Source organism: Mucor mucedo, assembly GCF_025094135.1.
Source record: "Mucor mucedo strain NRRL 3635 chromosome Unknown EV154scaffold_293, whole genome shotgun sequence".
Taxonomy (NCBI): Eukaryota; Fungi; Mucoromycota; class Mucoromycetes; order Mucorales; family Mucoraceae; genus Mucor; species Mucor mucedo.
The window spans coordinates 15,058-28,791 of record NW_026252577.1 but is presented as its reverse complement, the minus strand read 5'-3'; the positions used below and the strand labels follow the sequence as shown (position 1 = coordinate 28,791).

General features: G+C 36.1%; 4 protein-coding genes across 4 annotated transcripts; 2 read left to right on the top strand and 2 right to left on the bottom strand.

The window, feature by feature from the left end:
- Positions 1-213, top strand: EV154DRAFT_391105 (uncharacterized protein; the record flags this gene model as incomplete). The annotated part of the gene is made up of 1 exon (XM_051595111.1): positions 1-213. A coding segment is annotated over one exon (213 nt), but the record flags the coding sequence as incomplete, so codon positions are not given.
- A 7,080-nt stretch (positions 214-7,293) lies between these two features.
- EV154DRAFT_533779 (putative gamma-secretase subunit pen-2) lies at positions 7,294-7,971 on the bottom strand. Its single transcript, XM_051603999.1, has 2 exons — positions 7,713-7,971; positions 7,294-7,638 (listed from the first exon to the last, which is right to left on the bottom strand). Exons 1-2 carry the CDS (start codon positions 7,870-7,872, stop codon positions 7,502-7,504), a joined length of 297 nt encoding a protein of 98 aa, XP_051450125.1. The 5' UTR covers positions 7,873-7,971; the 3' UTR covers positions 7,294-7,501.
- EV154DRAFT_533776 (uncharacterized protein) lies at positions 7,928-8,999 on the bottom strand. Its single transcript, XM_051603998.1, has 5 exons — positions 8,910-8,999; positions 8,724-8,831; positions 8,498-8,646; positions 8,268-8,427; positions 7,928-8,205 (listed from the first exon to the last, which is right to left on the bottom strand). The coding sequence occupies exons 1-5, from the start codon at positions 8,988-8,990 to the stop codon at positions 7,975-7,977; spliced, it is 729 nt and encodes a 242-aa protein (XP_051450124.1). The 5' UTR covers positions 8,991-8,999; the 3' UTR covers positions 7,928-7,974.
- A 2,474-nt stretch (positions 9,000-11,473) lies between these two features.
- On the top strand, positions 11,474-12,616 carry EV154DRAFT_557293 (uncharacterized protein; the record flags this gene model as incomplete). The annotated part of the gene is made up of 2 exons (XM_051605417.1): positions 11,474-12,157; positions 12,212-12,616. Coding segments are annotated over exons 1-2 (915 nt in total), but the record flags the coding sequence as incomplete, so codon positions are not given.
- Positions 12,617-13,734: the final 1,118 nt, after the last annotated feature.

Here is a 13,734-nt window from a genome sequence, read left to right as displayed (position 1 = left end):
TTAGAAAAGGTGCGAGATATTCTGTATCAGATTCAACGTCCTTCAATTAGCCCGGAAAATGTATTTGCTCATGAATGGCAAGATGGTGATTTTGTTATTTTCCATAATCGAGGCGTACTTCACTCTGTGGTGGGTTCATTGCGAGAGACTGATACGCGTGTATTCCATCAATGTAATATTGCCAGTGCTGATGATCCAATTCCTGTCACCGAAAAAGACTTTGCACCCTATCACCCTAAAATAAATCAGCGATCAAAATGTTTTTTTTGATCGATATTGGCGATATCGCTCAAAAAATCGAAAATATCGATATCTCCGATATTTTTGATTTTTTGATCGCTGATCGCAAAGCCAAATTTTTAAATCTCTATAAAAACAACTTATACATAAATAAATAGATGTAGCAATACCATGTTAATAGATAAACGTAATTTTTTAAAGAAAAAAAATGTTTATGGGGATGATAGCCAGGGTAAGAAAAAGACAACTTCAGATTACGTAAGTAAAATGAGAAAACGGGACATGTGACTGTGGGTTTTAATGATTTTATATTTTATTCTCAGCGGAAAACAATGTTTCCAACACTTCCGGCAGTACTACTCATATCGACTTTAAAAGCGTCACCAGTCTTTATAACATATTTGTTATTGGAGCCGTCAACCGCATTCACCAATCCGACAGCAGACAAAAGATCCTCGGCATCAAAGACCACAAATTTTTTTTGCTCAGCCTCATCGTAAGGTTTCACGCGCGGGATAGCCTTTGAGTATGGTGAGACGTCATGATTCTTCATAAGTTCACCAAAAACGAAGTTCGAGCCCGGAGCACCTTCTTGATATGTAAAGTCAAAAAAGAACAAGACTTTACAAACGTACCAGTTTTCGACAGGCCGGAACATCCTAATTACAATAAGTCAGTACACAATAATTTTGATTTGCAAACATCAACTTACCGATTTTTATGAATTGCAGTAAACATAACAAACTCACCACCACGCGAACTTGCTGCGTTCTTCGATTTGCACAAATCAATATGTATATTTGATTGTTTGTCCAGAGTTTTTGAGAAATGTTGACAAATTGGTGCTGATGGAACGAAGTTATAACAGCCGAAGTATTACCAGTCAGACGAATCAAAAATTGAGAGAGTGCTTTAAGCCAGTCTCTTGCCAGGTAGCCGCCAATGGTATGATTGTGCTTTTCTTTTGCTTGCTTTACAACCTGGCCCAGCTTTACAGTATTTACCCGCCAGTGAAAGGGTGACCACAGCTGAGGCAACAATGGATCGTTGGACGGGTGGGGCAAGAAGTTGTTAACTTTATCCTTCTTCAAATCATAGGCGGAACTATCGATTATACCATCGGATTGCAAAAAAGAGAACATTTCACGAGTTTCCATGACATTACCGGCGTTGACACCAGGATTCAAAGATGAACGGATTCGCTTCTTGTATATGCCAATAGACCTTTCCAATGATCTTGCAGAATAACACCTTAACGGTCTACCAGAGAAATGAAAAATTAGTACAAAAGGGAAGTCTAATAACTATGATGACAATCGATAACTAACCCCATTCGTTTTATCATGTATGGTATATGGTTCAGTTGGTGCATGTTCGATCTGAATACGGTTCTGGAGATAGAGCTGCTATCAAGACAGGTATCGAGGTAATCAAACCAAGTCTTAAAGCATCTATCATAAGCAAATATAATGTTCAAGTAAATATCACTACATAAATTACAACTCAACAATGAATATTTACCTTTCAATTTCCTTCACTTCAGATTCGGATATCGACCATTGCAAACTCAATTGAATACCACGAGACAGGGCAATAAATCCTGTGGTTGCTTCTCTGGCGTGAAAGAGTGGGGCAACAATCGTAGGAATCACATGCACCAACCAGGCGATCCAGTCCACCGAACGATAAATAGATCTAACATTATCCAGATTGACACCAGCAAACGAACCACTGAAATCCGCAGGAATTGCACGAAGGGAGTCATCCATGGCGGTTTTGATGCGAGTAAAATCAGCAGTCTCGAGAGCAAACGGGTACGTGTCTTCGTTACCATCAAACTTGAACCGAGTGTTGAGCTTTGGTGAAAGCATGTCGAAGCAAAGCTTGCTGACATTCGAAAACATATGTAGCTCGTCACACATGAAAAAGTCGATGGAGAGGAAGGTACTCAACTGACCAAAGGGAGAAGCACTTTTAATACCATAGTTGTGGTTGGGACAAGAAGGCTAATAAAGGTAAATCAATTAAAATATGTAAAAAAGGCTACACAAGTTAATACTTACTGCGTCTTTCTCAAGTAATAAAGAAGCTTTGGTTCTGATAGCCGAGTCTCTGCCAAAGAAGTACATACCACCTTTTCCTCCGTCAACTGGGTGACCGCCTTTAACTAAATTTAGAAGGGTCATTTTGTTAGTGTCCACGGTCATAGCTTAGTAAACTGACGACTTACCAATACAAAATCTACATCCCCACCAGTTGGTATGACCACTAAACATCAACAACCGCTGGTTGATCTCTATACCATCTGCAATGACACCCAAATTGAAAATTCTAGCCGACGTGACATGAACACCATTCTTGCGAACAACAACAGGTTCACGACTCAAACGATCAAGGCTTTCAATAATTGGACGCAGATACGAGTCAAAGTCTTTCTTAGTGTCACCAAAAAGAATTGCAACTTGAAAAGTATATTCATCGGTGTATCTGCAAACGGTGTTATTACGACGTAAAAAGATTGGATGTATTGTATATAGAGCCAAAATTTACCTGATAGACGGATCAATGCTAGCAATTATAACGTGTACCATCACCATACTTTTTCTTGATACCTTCGAAGTGAACCCATCAACACATAGAACGATGGCTAAATCGTGCTGACCAGTGAAGAGACCTTTAGATTTCATTTCTTTATACGCGGCTCCAGAAAAAAAATCGGTATATGGATCATCGTCTGTCATGGAATCGATTACGTTTCGGTATTTTTCGACTTCATCACGAAACTCGTCACAAGCTAGCATACGACTTAAATGTTCACCAATATCAATCATTTTTACCACAGATTCTTTATGTCTAACAGCGTTACAGTGAGGACAAGCGGTTTTATCGGCATCATCGACAGGATCAAAGAGATAACACCCCTTTCGGGAACAGATTTCATGGCTTTGACTGAAAGAAAGTGGAAGTTTCTTCTTGATCAACGAACGACACTCCTTCAATGCGAGTACTTTTTTCTTTTTATCAAGGCCTAAAAGGTAAACTAAATTAGTAAATAATGATACTTTGTAAATACAAATCATTAACATACTGTTGTTTTGGTTCAAAGTGTTCTCAAAAAATTTCTTCATAACGCGCACAGCTTCTATGGTCATGTTTCTACTAAATGTAAGATAGTTGAACATAATACTACTCAGCTCGCTGGTGCTAAATACGTTAATGGGGACAATGATATCCTTGATGTTGTCCTGTATTGTTACATTATGATCAAGTGACAATGGTTCTAAAAGTGAAAATAATACATCCGGTAAGTTGTCATGATGTCAACAACTCGAGCATCCTTAGTTACCTTCGAAGTTCTCTTCGTCCGTGGATTCATACAAATCCTCGTCTACTTCACCGTCTACAACAAAGCCATCATCAGAGGATTCATCTTCAGCATCTACGTCTTGTATGGACATTTGTCCAATTAAGGGAAGAGCGATTTGGTTATCGAGGTCAGCCATATCAACATCATCGTAAAAATCCATTTCTTCGTCATAGTCAAAAGGTGTACGGTTGGTTATTATAGCAGTTGGGAAGCCAGTAGATACTGAAGAGGATACAGCAAAAACAGAAGTGTCAGTTGGGCCAGGTACAATGGAGGCAGCAGTAACGGCCAAGGGTTCATATGTGCCTCTTAAAAGACGTTGGTTAGCGCCGTTTCGAGAAGCTCTAAGGTTCTTGGGTTTTTGAATTTTGGGGTAAACCATTTTGAAAGTTTTTTAAAATTTCGTTTTTGGTAAGTTGGGAACCGATTTTTGCGTGTAGTTTTATACATGTTGCTACATCTTATTTACAGCTTATTAATAGTCACTGACCGTTCTTAGAACCAATTGGAATTACTCGTGAAGTTATCTTATAATTATTAATAGAGAGGATATAGTAATTCTGTGTAGACTATGGATACCTTTCAAAACCACTAGAAATCGTTGTTTGGGGACTTCAAGCTTGATCTATTGTTAGATTTTCGTGTAACGAGGTTATTAAGCGAAATTTTTTTTAATTCTGTACCGTGATTGGTGCAAATAAGTTGAACCACTTACATCAAGGTAAATGACAATGAAAAAAAAAATGTATCTTTAAAACATCTATATAAGATCCAATACTTACACCTATTTTCTCATTTACATCGATTTTTCACTCTATTTATCACAATGAACGGTACCCAAAACTCAAATTCTCGAGACGAAGTCATTGAAAAACTCGTTAATGCCATTTACGATATGCAAAGAAAGCTTGATGCGATGCCTGCCACAATGAAAGAATATATCTACCTGCCAGTTGGTCAACACTGTGAATGCTGCAGCAAGGTTAAGAAAGTGGTCAAATCCAATGGTACTTCTGCAATTACTTCTCGATCTGGATATATCACTGGTACGTTTTTATTTTATTTTACTTTGTAAGACGAATTAAGTTAATAATTGCCCTATCTTTTCAGCAAGAAATTCCGCTGCTCAACAAATGTACGAAACCGTGGTCAAGGCTGTCGCCTATTACAAGGAGCATGTTATACCCAATGGTATTCACACCTCTTGCAATTCTCTCGGTGTAAGATCCATCACCGTATGTACTTATACAAAGAAAACCGTCATAGACAAGGTTGCTGCGTACTGGAGATCTTTGGTAGGTACCTATACTGAGGATCAAGCTAAAGAAAGGGCGACAGCAGCTTACAACAATGTCTTCACCATTTGCCAACATTTCTTGAAAGCATTGTACCAAGAACGATTTGGAAAGAATGGTGTCATTTGGAGGGGGATTCCTGCCAACGAGCAGAATGAAGTATTGTATATGTTCGAAAGAATTGCATACTTTTGGAACAAGCGCTCTGGCTTGAACGTTGGTACACCCCTCGAGGCATATCCTGGAGACCTTATCTCTGTCATTGACGCCGAGAACCCAATGCTACCCATGCACCTCGCCGATAAAAACTGGATATCCAAAAATATGATCCAGATAATGTTGAGGAACTCAGCAAGAGTAAGTAAAGTTTAGATATCAAATTAAGAATTTTTAACATTAACATAAACCTCAACTCTAGCCAGATGACATTGCTCATGATACCTCGGGTTCATTTTTGACTGGCCTGGAAAACCTTGGTGTCAATTCGGGTACTGAAGAGAGGTACGAAGACTTGGATATGGGCCTGTTTGAAAATTTATTTTCGATCCCTGATAACAGACCTATTGCACCATCGTCTTCTTCCGCTTTGGTACAAAATCCTGTTTTGACCTCTCTTCCTCCCTCTGAGATGCCTCCTCTCTCTGACTCGCCTCCTCCTCCCACCTCTGACTCTCCTCCTCCCACCTCTGCACCTGCCCTCTCCACCCCAAGTACTACCCGTCCAAAAGGTAAAAGAAAGGCTGATGAAATAGCATCTGGGACCAATAGTCGACCCTCAAGGGCTTTCCAAAAATAGAATTGAGCCTGAATTTTTTTTTTTTTCTTATTTAAACTCTGATTTTTTTATTATTTTTTTCTTTTTTCTTTCTATTTCTTTCAAATAAAAACTCAACTTAAGGTTTGTATATGTGTATAGTTTGTGAATATATGATTTATCATAACCATTTGTTTACAAATGAAGATATAGTTATGTGACTAAACATTAAACGTGCTGACACTCTCCAAACGGATTAAACCAAGACTCTTTGCTTTAAAAGTAAATTTACTTACTCTTTTTATATGTATTAACACATTTGTATAGCTGAAGCCATCTCTACTTTCACCGCTTGTGAAAAGGTAAATATCTCGACTTTGGTTTATGTGTTTATTATTAGTTAACCCAAATTCCTAAAGCTAGCTACCATCGCTGTTTATTTGAGGCTCGTACATCCCACGGTTTTGTAAAGGTACACATTGCTAAACTTGATAATTTATTCTCTTATTAACGTAAACCATCTTTATGCAGGTAAGTGAATACTGCTGCTCTTCCGAGGTCTTCGTATGGTCACTATCGTAGTTCCTCTCATTATGTCTGTCTCTGGTCATATTTTACTGGTCATTTTCTATATTTGAAGAGGTCTATCATGATCAGACTCGACGTTATTTAGTTTTTTTTTATAAATAAATTTTTTTTTTTCCAATATATACAAACGTATCAATTTTAAGCCTGTATCCTGATTTAGCAGGGGTGTAAAAGTAATATTATATCGGTTATCGATTACCCCATTTTTTTTACCCCATCCAACGATATTTTTTTGTTTTTTTGATTTATGGATCGATATCGTCAATCGCGATATTTTGGAAAGTTTGATCGATATTGCCAATAACGATATTTTAGAAAGTTTGATCGATATTGCCAATCGCGATATTTTGGAAAATTTGATCGATATTGCCAATCGCGATATTTTGGAAAAATTTATCGATATCGCCAATCGCGATATTTTTAAAAAAAAGATCGTTATTTCCGCTCTAATTTGTTTGCGATATTTTTCAATTTTTGATCGCTGATTTATTTTAGGGTGTATGTTGTACAGACTACTGCTTAGCCATATAATAATTATAAAAAAAAAATAAATAAATAAATGATATTCATAATTAACAAATATAAAAAAAGGGCGGGTATTTTTTCATTGGATAAAGTTTAATAGGGATAATATAAAAAAAGAAATTAGAAAATGTTTGATATTGGTGTTATTGTGTTACAGAGAGTATCATCATCATCATCATGGTGATGAAACAATAACAATTTGATTTCTTGTGGGCATGACCTTGTTATTCTCGAGAGTGTTGCATCGTCTTGTGAGTCTTCAAATTGATCGTTCACGTACTGAGGCTAAAATAACATGTTAGTTCCATCCGAATGCCGTCTGTTTAGTATGTACATTTCATTGTATTCTATCTTACACAATCACTGGCTTTATGCTTAGCTACAATAAATCATTGTTGGTTATTTTTTTTTAAGGCATTTACATTTAGAATTGACTCTATAATTGCTTACTTGATCCACAAAAGTAGCAAATATTATGTGACATGATTTTAAAGAGAGAAAGAGAAAGAGAAAGAGAGAGTATGTAAAAATGTGTGTGTGTGTATATATATATAGATATATTTTTTTTTTAAAAAAAAAAGAAAGATGCGGGAAAGAAAAAAAAGAAGAAATATAAAATAAAAATAAAAAAAAAAGACGGCTATAAATATGTGGGTTGTTTAGACATCGAAACGGACGGCGGCCTGTATCACCAAATGTAAACAATAATTTGCAAAAAAAAGGAGTAACCAATTATAGACCTTTGGGTATAACTACCGTAATACGATCGGCTGTCTGTCCCCAGGCACTTCGCCTGTTCACAAATAGACCGTACCATGTCGTTAATAGAACAAACCAGACCATGCAACCTCCCAATGACAGATAAATGTCTATTTTTTTTTTTATTATTATTCCTTACACGTGTTTAGTCTCTTTCCTAATCTCATTACACACATGTGCTTACACTTCTTTAATGCTTTGGGTGCTGTTGCTTCTCGACTCGTTCTGAAAAAATATAAAAAGTTGACTAGCCACAAAAGCGGCAAGAACGCAAACCCTCCATAAAACATTTTCTTGCTAATATTTACATGCTCTTCCGAGCTCATCTTTTCGAGTTTTGGCATTGACGCGGTCAAGATGTGTGTAATGAAGAAAAGAAAAATAAAAAAATAAAAAAATAAAAAAAAAAATAAAGTCTCCTATTTTTTATTTTTCAATTTCTCAATCTAAGGATAACATGATTTGATATGCTCATTGTTGTCAGTTGTATAGCATTGACCTTCATTTTCGAGATACTCAATGGCATTTCTGATTTCCTGTTCACTATAGACGCCTTTGAACTTGTAGATGATTTGTTCCGCAGTACAACCTTGACTATCGGGATCGTACTTTTGAATAAAATCACTGACTGCCGTATTCACAGACTTTGGAGCACTATCAATTTCCATAGCGGTACCCTAAGATAATATCCATCTACTTAATCACTAGAAATCTATCTCTCTCCTCTATATGTACTTACTCCGTTGGGCTTAACAAAAGTTAAATGTATATGGATGGTATCGAGAAAATGGTATGTAACCTCGTTAAAGTCAGTAATAGGGCGAATGAAATGACCTGATACTGAAATACGGCCACTGAAACTATTGAGTCTTCCGTTGACACGCACATAAGTGTCAGGCCTTTTTTTTTTTTTAAAAAAAAGAATGTGAGTACTTCAAAAAATAGCTATCAAACTTTTTAAAGACTTACAATAATAATCGACGTGCTTCAGATTCTTCAGGTGTTTCGCTTTGTTCAACCCATTTTTTAACTTCAATAGCACCAGTACCGTCCTCAACCATGTAAATGTAGTTGGTGGCTAATTCTTGAACAGATCTAATGACACCGACAATGGTAACCTATTTTTTTTTTTTTATTTACTGCGTAAGAATTCTGTCATTACTGCTTCTCCCGCCCTTTATTTTATATTCATTACCTGGGTTACGTCGGCTTCATCAATTCTGTAAAGATCGTCTTGAGGTATACTACAGCCTTTGATTTGCTTGACAGTCAAGGGTCTCAATGTTTGTTCTCCCATTGGTTTCTACATTATAAATTTAGAAAAAGTTGTCTGGTAAATAAAATAAAATAAAATAAAAAAAAGAGCGTGTATAATTATTACTCTGGTAAAACCAGAGGAAGTCTTGTTGGAACCGTCAAAAGAAGTATTCATATATCCAGATCCTGATTTTCCGTAATCCATTGTGTAAAAGAAAAGAAGAAGAAAAAAAAAAAAAATTAGGTCGGGACGCGGGTTTATTTTGCATGCACATACACACGCGCGTAAGTTTTTCGCGTATGCCCAAAAAAAAATTAAGAATAAGTATGACGTCGCTTTTCTGCACCTTTATGATATGAAAAAAAAAAAAAAACGTGTTTTGTGTGTGCCAAAAAATTGACAGATCTTGTAACGAGTCTGTCAAATAAATCGGTACTTGTACTAGTAACCTCAGAAAAAAAAAAAAAAGATGTTTACCAATGTAAATGCATATTTTGAATAATACATTGAACCTTTTGGCGAGACTGTGAATTTGCCTGTGTGACAATAATAGGATAAAAGGTCCATCAACAAAAACTTTATATGTGTACTCAGTGCTTAGCACAATAAAGTTTATTTGCAAAATCCGTCATCTCTGGACGCACAAATTATTCGGAATTTTAGTCAACCAATTTGTAAAAAAATCGTATCTAGATAAAAAGGCATCTATTTAGTTCTACATAGTTGCTGAGGAAAAATAAAAAGGTACCAATGATGACAAAATTACTATTTGCATTGTTCTAAACCCTTCTTTTTTTTAGCGGATATTACAATCTCCACAATAATACTACTTCTTTGGAATGTTTGCTAGCAATCACATTAGGATCATGGGAAGATCCGGGTTTGATCAAAGTATTAATGTCATTTCTTGTAAACTGTCCAAGTGAGCTTTTTTCTTCTCTATCTACCCAATTTATATTAGGCAAAATAAATTTAAAGTATGAATCACATGCAGTAACACACACTTGATAAATTGTAAACAGGCGCCAATGATGGATCCATTGAATTTAACTGTGGCACATTATTATACTTTTGCAAGGTAACTCCTTGACAGTCTAGATTTACACCGAATTCTGTGGGAGAAAAAAAAAAGGTTTTATTTTGTGTGTGTGTGATGTAAACAATCAATATAAACAGAACTTGTCATAAACAAAAAATTTAGTTACACGTAGATTACACACGATGAACACATTTATTTTATTTCTGAAATAGAGACATTGAGAATAAATGTGCAGAATATACAACATCCTTTTTTTTTTTTTTTTTTTTTTTTTTTTTTTTCAATCTAAACACAGGAACAATCATGCATGCAGAAAATCAGGTCGTGAAAATCTTTAAATTATACGTCACAGTTTTTGACGGGTTTAATTTTTTTTTTTTTCTCAGCTCCTTTTTCTTTTCTTTTTTCACAATTGTTTACTCTGTAAAAATCAGGCACATATATGAATAATACGACATTTGTAAGTTTATTTTAACATTATTGATAGGGTTCTTTTAGAACACGTAATTATTGTAACATTCTATTAAAACGCGTCTTTCATATTTAAGGATACCTCTGAAATGGGTACAAAATCAACTGCTATCTTCGAGTGTGGATATACAGACCAGTACATGTTTCAGCTTGCCATAACTTCAGACAAACCCAAAGATTTGAATTCTTATTTTTGTCTGTCACTCGTTGATCAGGTTAAGAAATTTGAAAACCACAGGGAGAAAATAGCGGCAAAAGTTCATCTCGTGGTTATGGTCACTAGCGATATCCCACAGGTAAAAAAAAAAAAAAACAAGAGAAAGATAAATGCCACAGCAATACTAAAACTATTTTTGCAGGTCACAAAATATATGCACCATACCGGGCATATGGCTACCTTCCGCTGCAGAATTTGCCTGTCGAAAGGAGAAAAACGCGAATGCACCGGTTTTGGCATGTACTTTCAAAATAGAACTGCGTCGTTAAGAACAGTTTCCCAGTTTGTGCACGGAGATCAAGTAAGTGCTTCAATCTATGATAATGAGTCTATAATTTAAAAATCATATAATAGGTACACCAATTAAAAAAGGCCAACCTTTTCTCCGTGTTACCTTCCTTCTCTGGCTCTTCTTTCTATGGTTTAGATGAGATGCACTTGCTTGGGCAAGGCATTGGACGCTTCATTTTTGATATTATTGTAAAGGTCAACAAAACCAATGATACAAGTTATTACGCCAAGAAACAGAATACTTTTAACAAGGATGGCTACACTTTCAAGGTTCCAAAAGCACAACTTGATCTGGTTGGAACTTGTATTACCAGTTCCAGGGCAAGTATTCCTGTGTATTTTCAGGAAAGTTGGGACAACTTAATCGAGAAAATTGACGGAGCCCGGGCAATCGACTTTTTGGATTTTTTGTTGTACGTGGTTCCAACTCTGTTGGTACCTTTGTTTCCCAGAACTGCGGTAAGAAAAGCACTTATTATGCTTTCTAGAGGTTGTGCAATTGCACTACAGTGGGAGCTTACGGGTCCTTTGATCCAGGAGATGGAAAGGTAGAATTACATTTATTAGACATATTCATGAACCTATTAAATTAACACTTTCCCTAGTTGTTTCGAGAGTTGGCATGTATTTTTAGATCAGGAAATTACTAAAAAGAATATATCCAACAGCATTTACAAACCGAACAATCACTACCTTTCTCATATCGGCTATATTGTGCGAAAAGCGGGATGCATGAGATCTTATAGTGCAAGATCCATGGAAAGAACAATTGACAAATATTCCAAATTGATTAAAGTTGTTCGAACAGCTTGCGATATCGAAACCCTTCTTTTGGAGACAAATGGGCCGTTCAATCACATCGACCTACCCAAACTCTCTTTTGATAATAGTAAAGGAATGTTTGGACTATTATTCATGCAATGTACACGCCGGAAAAAACGCTGGGAATATGGTGGAAAGACTCTCGATTCGTGGATATATAAATTTGGCTTTAGACACAGTCAGTTTGTTGGATACAATCACGGCAACAAAAACATCACCGGATGATTTTATAGAGCTGCCGCTTACAGCAATCCACAACCAAAATCATCAGCTATGGAGCCCGTTCACCTTATTTTCTCAAGACATGGTCGAATCGGTCCCCATTGATACGTTTCTTCGAGAGCTAAAAATTTATTACAGCCGTTCAACAACATTGCCTCTCTCTCATATCACCATTAACAATATGAACTTCAAAATTGCTGCCCGCGCACTTTTGTACAGCCTTGTAATAAGTTCCAAAATGTACCGTAGAATCCGATCGGAACATCGCCGTGGAAATCACTTTGTACTATTCAATGCAAGCTATAAATCGTAAGCATCTATTATTTCTTAAATATGTGTCGGTTACTTACCAATTATATGTAGCAAAACTTGTTGGTACATTGGGGCGTTGCTTTTTTACTTCGAGCACAACAACTCATCCGATACTCAAAACGCACAATTGGTTTTTGTTGAAGTAGTTTTTCTAATATCCTTAACCACCCAAACATTTTTTAACAGTAATAATATTGTTCTTTACCCTTCTTTACAAAATAACATGGCAAGTAACACGACAAATAACATTACTTACAGCGCAAACGGTACCCCTGTGGTGCAATCCGCTCAAACTGCAGCATCTGCCTTTATTGCCCCTCCTAAAAGACGTACTGGTGACAACCAACGCATTGCTGTGCTCGAGGGTCGTATGGATGCATATGAACGAAGAAATCGACTTGTTGGTGATAGAATAGGAATTATTGTTATCCACATACATATACATATGTCTTTTCCTCAATAAACTATTGTATTACATAAACGCAAGTTTTTCTTCAGAATATATAACGCATGTCTAGATATGAACAACAGTAACGTTGGATTATTAGGAAGGTCAAGATTTTGTTTTTTAGCAGAACCGGCAGAAAAGGAGTCTCTCTCCGTCGTACTCCGATTTAATGCTTCGGTCTAATGATGACTCTATAATATTCGAGGAAAATATTTCTGCCAGCATCATTTTCCATCATATGTTTTATGATACGTAATACCTTTGGAATGCATTGAGACTACTCAAAACCTTTTGGTATGCACACTTATTTTACAAAGCTTTGCGTAGAAAAGTCGACATACAGTACAGTAACATATTAGATATAACAATGTATGTAGCGTCGATTTTGCGCACTTTTAGCATTTACTATTGCGGATTCGGGTTGATTTGGCAACTAGTTTAGCGCTCTTACAGCTTCCTGTATTTTTTCTTGATATTAAGTACATTATACATAAAGCAGCGTCCGTTTATCAATCTACTTTATATTCATTGAGAAACGAGCATATTGTTGGATTGGATTATCCGGCACAAATGTGAGAAAACTGTTTTCTATATATTGAGCAGTAAGCAATTTGTAGTAGTGTGTAGTAGTGTGTAATTGTATGTATTTAATTCAAAGAGTAATACAGCATTGTAATTTATAAAAATTTTATTAGATAAAAAATAATACTTTGGACGATCGACATTTTATCGATCAGCTCAGATAAAGTGACCAGGCATGGAAAAATCTTCACTATAATATAATCTGTTTTGTCTGAAGTAGACATTAAGGTGAAATAATATAAGGCTGTGATTTTAAAAATTCTGTAAATTGAGAGTGGTGGTGAAGCACAGATTTTCTGTATTGTCGGCTTTTTGGCCCTCATGGCTTAAATTGATTGGGTAAGAATAAAAAGATCCAAATATAAATTTTAGATTTGATTATGCCCATCCCATGGTGAACAGATAAACCACTACAATCAGTTCCCCCCTCATTAGAATAAAATTTAATGGCTTAAATTTTGGCTACGTTACATGATGCCACGTATTGATTCACCCTTTGTTATTTTGCCCTGAATTGTGTGTGACACTAGTTATGGGCGGAGTA

Bases quoted from the DNA above. Each gene is read 5' to 3' on its own strand.
- EV154DRAFT_533779 (XM_051603999.1), bottom strand. From the start codon at position 7,872: ATGCCAAAACTCGAAAAGATGAGCTCGGAAGAGCATGTAAATATTAGC. The intron at 7,639-7,712 runs GTAAGCACATGT...AAAAAAAAATAG, and splicing joins ACCCAAAGCATTAAAGAAGT to ACATTTATCTGTCATTGGGA.
- EV154DRAFT_533776 (XM_051603998.1), bottom strand. From the start codon at position 8,990: ATGGATTACGGAAAATCAGGATCTGGATATATGAATACTTCTTTTGAC. The intron at 8,428-8,497 runs GTAAGTCTTTAA...AAAAAAAAAAAG, and splicing joins GAAGCACGTCGATTATTATT to GCCTGACACTTATGTGCGTG. The intron at 8,206-8,267 runs GTAAGTACATAT...ATATTATCTTAG, and splicing joins CTTTTGTTAAGCCCAACGGA to GGTACCGCTATGGAAATTGA.